The sequence below is a fragment of the Hoplias malabaricus genome, chromosome 10, assembly GCF_029633855.1.
Source record: "Hoplias malabaricus isolate fHopMal1 chromosome 10, fHopMal1.hap1, whole genome shotgun sequence".
NCBI classification, from domain to species: domain Eukaryota; kingdom Metazoa; phylum Chordata; class Actinopteri; order Characiformes; family Erythrinidae; genus Hoplias; species Hoplias malabaricus.
In genome coordinates, this window is record NC_089809.1 from 10,043,785 (window position 1) to 10,052,466 (window position 8,682).

Consider the following 8,682-nt stretch of genomic DNA (forward strand, 5'->3'; position numbering starts at 1 on the left):
TATGCTAATAATAAAAAGCCTCCCTAAAATTCTGTAATTTTCGATTAATTCATTCACTGTTTCTAACCGCTTAATCAGGGTCACTGTGGGTCTAGAACCTAACCAGAATCATGGGCACAAGGCGGGAATACACATAGCTCACAACATCCTACCTAAGAAAACACAAAAATATGTTTTTAAAATATGTTTCGTTACAAGAAATGGACTGAGGATTTTGTCAAGACACTACTGCACCAGGTATAAGGGGAAAAATACCTGGTTCACTGGTCCAAAGTCCTATTTTAAATAAAAGAAAAGTTTGCATTTTATGGGGATATCAAAGTCCAGTCTATAGGAAGAGTGGAGACAGAATCCGAGATGCCTGAAATGTGAAGCCTCTGTGGTCTCTGATGGTTTAGGATGCAATATCATATACTAGCGTTTTTTATGACCAATACAATTAAAAGAAAATTATTTACCCTGTTCAGGAGAATGCTACCAAGGCCTATCCCTGGAGCCATGTCTTGTTGCAGCGTCTGACGGCAAGTGCATCATGGCTGGGCAGCCCATGTAATTTGGCCAAGCTCAAATCAACATGGCAATATGGTAGGATTGTGTGGACCCAATGGACACAGTGTTGGCTCTGGAATCAAAATCCTCAACAGGTGTTGGTTTATGTCCTACTCCGGGTGGGTCTGGGTACACACACAAATTCCCCAGGATTTGTCCTGGTAAATGAGAGAGTTGCCTAAAAGCACATTTGGGCTCATGGAGAGAAAAACTTAACAGTTGTGGGCATATACACATGGAAGTATAATATTTGGCCTTTGCTGAGTTCTGGATAATTCCATACACTGACTCAATGTATTGCTGGGGGACTTCAGTGCTCATGCTGACAATGACTGGAAAATCTGTAGAGGAATGATTCGGACAACCTGTCAGAGTGGTGGGATGTTATTGGACTTTTTTACTTATAACAGATTGTTCATAACGAACTCCATGTTCAATCATATGTTTGCTCATATGTTTATTTAGTACCAAAGCACTTTGGGCAGAAGGCCAATGACTGACCTCATGGTCATGTCATTTGACCAGGGTCCATATACACTGATCAACCAAAACATAATATCCAGTTCCACTGAACATAAAGGAGCCATGAACATGTTGTTATATAATTACAGACTATAGTCCATTTGTTGCTCTATATACATTATTTTCCCCAGTTCATCCTGTTCTTCCTGTTCTTCCAATGTGCAGCTGCTTCAATGTCCCATTCTATTGGTCAATATTTCTATGTAGAATACACAAGGTGTTTATGCAAACCAACAGCTGTGTCAACAATGTGTGCACCTTAAAGTAGGTGAACTCATATGTGTGAATTTCCTCAGTGTATAATGAAGTGATCTAATGTATGTTTGTTGACTGGAAGCAATTCTGTGCAATAATGTAATATATCCAGGTGAAATGTCTAGCTATTTCGTTGGTATTTGTCTGTTATTATTTATACTTTGTGTATGATTTTAGTTAGAAAATGTTATTTTTTAGAAATATATTTAATTATTTTTATTTTATGTATTTGTTCTTAAAACATGAATTGGCACGAGTTTCTCAGTCCACATGCTGCCTGAAAACAAGTATGAGCTCATCGAGGGGAATTCTACACGGGAAATTACACTTTCCGGCCAAATACCAAACCTCTCCCTACTTCCTATATAGTGCACTACAGATTATGTATATATGCATTTTGGACGTACAATTTGCACTAAAATATAGGGTGGAGATTCATGACTGAATATAAATGAACTTCATATAAAAAATGCAACATATTTTTACAATTTCGGACTGTACGTAATGTGCACTAGGCAGGGGTCGGAGAGACATTTAGGATTGAGCCACCTCTCTCTCTCTCTCTCTCTCTCTCTTACACACACACACACATTAACAACAAGACATCCATGAGCGTGTTTAGTTGTCGTCTTGATAATGTTGAGTAGGTGTAAGGACGGTTGTTAGTTGTTGGTAACTTACATGTGACGGCTACACGGCTGTATCTGAACGCTGCATGGCTCTAACACAGCCCGGTAAGTTTGTACATTTCTTCTGAAAAGTACGCTTTAACGACGAATCATGTCTTACACCTTTAGTAGCGTTCCATACATTTTACAATAATCTACGCTTTTAGGCCTACAAAGTCTACAACCCCCCTGCTGGTCATATCCGTGGCCATAACTTAGTAATAAGTTAGTACATGAGGACGAGTTTAGTGGCCGTCTGTATAATGTTAACAATCGCCTGTAAACATTAGACTACGATTTAAAGGAACTTTAGGCAGTATACTAACATTAAAATTACAGCTTCAAAATCATTGTGATGCTTCACTGATTTGTAGTAGGAGAACACAACCTGTCAATGATACTCAGGGATGAGCGCTGAAGAAACTGTACTATGTCATTTTTAGAAGAAGGGTAGGAAACTTCCTAACTCCCTCACTGTCACTTGATTTCAGGGGAGTGCTGTAAAAGCACATTACACTTTGCAAATGTAGGACAAGCCAGGAGCCAAAACGCAAAGGCTTACTTATAATTTTCTTTTAGCCAGGCTTGTAAATCAAGAATAAATCAAGTCAAGAATGTGATTGTTCATCAGAATCGAGTTACATTCATTCATTCATTCATTCAGTCCTTCACAGGGCAACACACACATTTACTCATACACACCTACAGACACTTTTGAGTCACCAATACACATACAAAGGTGTGTTTTTGGACTGTGGGAGGAAACCCACGTGGACACAAGGAGAACACACCACACTCCTCACAGACAGTCACCTGGAGCAGGAATCGAACCCACAACCTACAGGTCCCTGTGTGTGACTGCGACAACTACCTGCTGCGCCACCGTTCCGCCCATCAGAGTTACAATTTATGGAAAAGTATTAATATTAAGGTGTTTGTGGTAACTATGAGTGGTGGCTTCTCTAACAAAAGCATTTTGTATTAAATCACATTTTTTGCTTATCTTTCAAAAGACAAAATGCTGCGGCATCAGCTCAGCAAGCTGTCAAAAACCATGTCTGGCTGTTTGGTGGGGAAGATCACTACCTGTTTGTACCGGTCTCACACTCTCACTGAATATGAGGTCCAGCTGATCCAGACTCAAGCCACAGACATGCAGAAAGCATCCACACTGATCCTTACTCTCATCCGTAAAGGACCCAGGGCCTGTCAGATGTTCTACAAATGTCTGGCTGTCTGTAACCCTTCACTGACTGAGTCCATCACAGGTTGCACAGGTAAGGTATAAAACTTTTTATAACTTTTCACTAAGGTATAATTAGTGAAAAGTTGATCTGATATGTATTTTGTAACAATGTCTCAGCCAGGGAGGTAATCATGTCCAATTCATGATACAGTTCTCAGCAAGGGGGTTTGTATATGTATTTAATTTTGTGTGTCTTGTGCCTGTCACTACCATTGTGAATAATTTTGGCAAGTGGATAATAAAAAAAAAAACAAGGACACATTTAATATGAAGCACAGAATAGCACAGTGTTACAAGGCAGTTCCATGAGGCATTTTATATATAAACATTTCCTTTTCTCAATAATTTAAATAAACCTATTTATCATTCTCTCACCTCCTATTTTAAATACAAAAAATGTAATTGCTGTGCTTCACAAGTTAATAAATCATAAATATGGTATTTAATGTTTTATTTTTATTACTGTCCTTGTGTAGCACAGACTTGTGTAAGATCTGGCTTCATTGACATTTCTTGGTGTGACTTGTCATTTTGGGGATTTAGCATTTTGTTTCTTAGAACAAAACAGACAAATGGAGTTGCCTTGATTTCAGTTTCTTTGTTGATAAAGGCTGAATGTTAGTGAATGTATCCACTACAGGTGTGTGCTCAGTTTTTAAATATTTTTTTGAGTTGCTATTTGAGCTTACTTGACTCTTACTTGTGTCTTCTTTTTACTCAAGGCTTAGTGCATTTTACAAGCCTCATTAATGAATTCATATTTTTTTTTTGGTCAGACCACATTTGTTCATATTCATAAATGTAAATAATTTTATCTGTCTTTATTGTGAATGATCTGTCCCTGAAATGTCACACGTGCACACTGGTACATTTATGCAGCTCCATCTCAGATAGGCCCCAGGCAGGAACCAGGGGGACTACTGAAACTCAACCTGCATGTTGCTGTACTGACTGAGGACGACAGCTATGTACAAAAAAGATGCAAGAAATCCAGTCTGACAGCTCACATTCATGATGCAAGCACAGCCTAGTGTTACACACGAAAGTGACTCAAATCAGATTTTAAAATTTCAGATTTTACATGTCCACACAGCCCTGAGAAATGAGATCTGTGTCATATAAACATTTACCTTGTACTTCTGCTTAAGCCATAACTATGAAAGTATCAATGATTGGGTTTGGTTTTCTGTTTCTATGACAACGACTGATTGTTGTTCAAACCAGTGAACCATGTCTCTGTCTCTGTCTTGCAGCGAAAACAACGGGTATAGACCACAATCATTTTGAAGACAACATCACGTCAGGTATGCAGAACTTCTTATTGGTTGATTTTTGTCTGATGTTCTCTGTTGAATGGACTTGTTAAGGAAACACTCTATGTGGACACTTGCTTATCAGATATTTCTTTTGAACTTCACCTAATTAATAGGTAGTTTGTCCCACTTTGCTGCAGTAAAATCTTCTATTTTTTTGGTGGAAGCTTTACACTACACTAAAATATTTATGTGAGGTGCTGAAGTCCTGACTAGGGGGCTTTATATTCCTTTGGTTAGAACTTACAATTGGGTTTGATGTTGAATAGGTTCGCATCACAAATGACAACACTTCCTAGGCCCTGTTCACGCCTGGCATTAACATGCGTCTTAGGTGGTCCAGTGTCTTTCTTTCTCTCTTCTCTCTGCCTCTCTTACACTCAGACACACACTACTTACAGCTTGCAGCTTCACTGTATATTTGTAAAACCCTGGGTGTGGCCGTGACCTGGTTTATGCAGCCATGGTTACTATTGTCAAAGATACATCGAGACGGTTTGGCATTCACACTCCAAAAAAAAAATGTGGTGATATGCATCTCTGACCACCTCCAAATGTGGTTTGAGTGTTTGGATTACAATGCGTCCTTGAGATGCACTGTAGCCTGTTCACACCTGTACTTTTTGCTGACCACTTACGATCAGATTACCCGGGACACATGTTAATGCCAGATGTGAACAGGGTGCTACAGTAGCGCTGGACAGAGCTCCATCAACACAGCTCCACTGCTTCACAGTCCAGTGCTGGAAGGTTTTAGTCATTGATTCAAATGGAGCATGGTGAACTTAGGCTCATGTGCAGCTGTTCTTGAGCATCCCATTTCATTTCATGCTCTTCGGTTGCAATAACACAAGCTGTGTATGCCACTGAACATAGCAGCTCTGTCAGCAATGTTCATGATGGTTAGCAGGATGGTAAAAAAAAAAAAAAGTGTGCAGACCACATTCTTGTAGAGTTCGCTTCCGTTTTCACTTCACTTTTTGATAGAATTTCCACTGTATGCTAATTACATGTGCCTTATTTCATGCTTTTGTTCTCACTTTAAACAGAGACAACTGGAACAGTTCCACCATGTATAATAAACATTCACAATTCCTCATTGAGCAACTGTATCATCGGAAACAACAATGACTTGCGCTCTCTCTACTCTCAGACTGATGTCTCTAATGGTAAGAGTTGCCAAAAATATACATTAAATAGGCAATTCTATTCAGCATATATGTTCAGCTCAAAACAGCCACTTCATACATATTAACACAACACTACGTACAATTTATAGCTTGAAATTACAGATACAAAATCATTATTTTCTGACCTGTAATGACCTCTAACTTAGTGTTCCTTTAATATAGTTCTCTGAATATCTTTGGAGGAGCCAATGAGCTAAAAGGCAATATTTGAATTTGGTGATATTATAAGATGTTTATGGTGTTTGCATATCTCTAAAATGAGTTACGGTGAAACTTAAACATCAGATTTACAATATGCTGGTAACAGAATTAACAGTCTATCTTCTTTTCCAAAACACTTTATTCCGCCAATCCATGGAAAAGTACTTAATTATTTTTGGTCAACCAACTAAGCTAATGTTCACATTTCATTGTTGTTTTGCTTAATAGCCAATTGAGTTTTTCTGATTGCTTTTATAATTGAAAAAAAGGACTTTTTTTTAAAAATGAAGAATTTTAAATTTGAAGATTGAAGAATTGTCACTGATCTCACAGTGTTGAAATATGTCAGAGTGAGTTTTTTTCCTCATTTTTGTGTCAAGAATCAATTGATTCCAAAATCTAAAATAGATAAAACCAGATAAAAGTCTGATTTCATGTGTTTGTAGCTGTTTACACTGCTGGCAGTAAAATTAAAATTCAGATCATAGCTGCCTATCACAACATGTCCAAAAATGTTTGGTAAACTACTGTAGGTGTAGCCTTTCATGACAAATATTATAAACATATAGAAACATATGTAAAAGCTTATTCTGACAAGCAGCACTTCTAAGACAAATTTCTAGATCGAAAAATCGGGATAAACCTTTATTAAATAATCTAATTTCAATTATATATAAATAAAAAATAAATAAAAAAACACAACACACCCACACTCACATATATAAACAAAAATAACAAATGTAAGTGTCCTGCGGCCCCCAACCCCACCAAATGATTTTTTTAAAAATGTTGTGTGGTTTTTAATTTTTTATAGAGAAATTGGAAGACGTGCACAGACCACAGCAACAAGAGGCAGCACAGGACTCCAGCAAGGCCTCTAGCGTCCAGATGCAAAGCTCCAATGTGAATTATGTAATCATAGGTGACAACAACTATATGGATGTTGCGAGCTTTAATGACCAGGGAGAGCAAGAAGAAGAAGAAGAGGAGAGTGAGCTTGAAGATTCTGAGGGATGACAAGTTTGAAGGATTGAGGATGAACTGCAGGGATTTGTTATCCATTAACTGAGAACTGCCTCTTTCTTTATTAGAGGATGGATCAGTTGGGTTTTAATATAAATACAAAGACTGATTACCAGATAAACCTATTAGATGGAAAATTGAATCAGAGATTGAATCATTGAATTATGAATCCTGAATTCTCTTTTGCAACCACTTGCCAACTGTTTTTTTTTAATGATACATATGTACCTGAACATTTATTTATTTTTATTACAAAATGTAACCAGTGACAGGACCCACAGGTTACAACTGGCAATATTTTAGTAAGCTACCTGTTGCCATGTTTTTTTACAGCTTTGTCACACTTAGCCAGCTGTGAATGTTTATAGATTTTGAGAATTTTATGATGTTTATATTGTATTTATAAAGAGATATTCATAAAAATGTGAAATTGTTTATTTTCAAAATATGAATATAATTTTAAGAGGTTTCTCTCTATGAACCTAAGAAGGTGAATTTAACTGCTAAACGATTGAAGAAACCTCTTCTAATGAGTGACTTCTGCTATTCCAAAGAGCAACAATGACAAACTCTTTGACCTGCCTCTCATTCTCTGTCAGTCAGATATAAATATGGGGGGGGGGATATGTAAAGAAACACTGCAGATACAAATGACAATTTATGGTAGGCTATCATTATCAAAATATTTATGTCATGCCTGGCAATGACAGATGCTTGTTCATACAAAAAAATACACAGTATTTTAGTTAATTTGTGCAATTGTAAAATACAAACCATAATATACAATGCAGATAGAGGCAAAAAACACACATAGGCCTCCACCATGCTCCATATATAACACATACAATGTAGCATATATTAAAATATCAATAGTTAATATATATATATCAAATGGTATTTTAAACACCTTTTATTATGTTGTAGAGATGAAAAATGTATAAGTCAGGAAGACGTTCCACAATTTAGTACCCCTAAATTTTATTGAAAATAGACCTTTACAAGTAATTTAGGAGGATGAAGATGTGAAGATTGACAGATATAAACAGGCATTTGTGTTCGGTAGATTATTTCTTTGTTTATCACAATGCTTCTTGGCCATAAATCTTATACCGTTGGAAAGCCTGTTAATTTCCCTTTTAAATGGTGCATGTTCCTTACAAATGTGGCACCATATAAAAGGGAAATTAACAGGCTCTGCAAAGGTATAAGATTTATTGCCAAGAGGCATTGTTACAACAAAGAAGTAATCTACACAACACTTCCTTATTTTTTGTCTTATGTTTAGATTAACTTCTGAGTGTGCTTTAAAATAATTCTTATAATGCACTGGATTTTTTCCTTTTTTTAAGTATCTTATAAATAACACATTTGAAAAAACATTAATATCATCATTGGTAAAAATCAGGCGGCATGGTGGCGCTGCAGGTAGTGTTGCAGTCACACAGCTCCAGGGTCCTGTAGGTTTTGGGTTCGATTCCAGCTCTTGGTGTGTTCTCCCTGTGTCCGCGTGGGTTTTCTCCGGGTGCTCCCAAAAGTGTGTGTTGCCCTGTGAAGGACTGGCGTCCCCTCCAGGGTGTATTCCTGCCTTGCGCCCAATGATTCCAAGTAGGCTCTGGACCCCCCGCGACCCCCCATTATTTTTTTATTAAACAAAAGGCTAGAGCACCATGGAATCTTAGAAGTGCACTATTTAGTGGACTACACCTCAAAGTCAA

The 8,682-nt window shown here is 37.3% G+C and overlaps 1 protein-coding gene across 1 annotated transcript; it reads left to right on the top strand.

Annotated features, from left to right (window-relative positions):
- The first annotated feature begins 1,923 nt into the window (after window positions 1–1,923).
- Window positions 1,924–7,369, top strand: si:dkey-29h14.10 (caspase-1). The gene is made up of 5 exons (XM_066684022.1): window positions 1,924–2,060; window positions 3,008–3,271; window positions 4,494–4,544; window positions 5,603–5,722; window positions 6,759–7,369. Exons 1-5 carry the CDS (start codon window positions 2,042–2,044, stop codon window positions 6,959–6,961), a joined length of 657 nt encoding a protein of 218 aa, XP_066540119.1. The 5' UTR covers window positions 1,924–2,041; the 3' UTR covers window positions 6,962–7,369.
- Window positions 7,370–8,682: the final 1,313 nt, after the last annotated feature.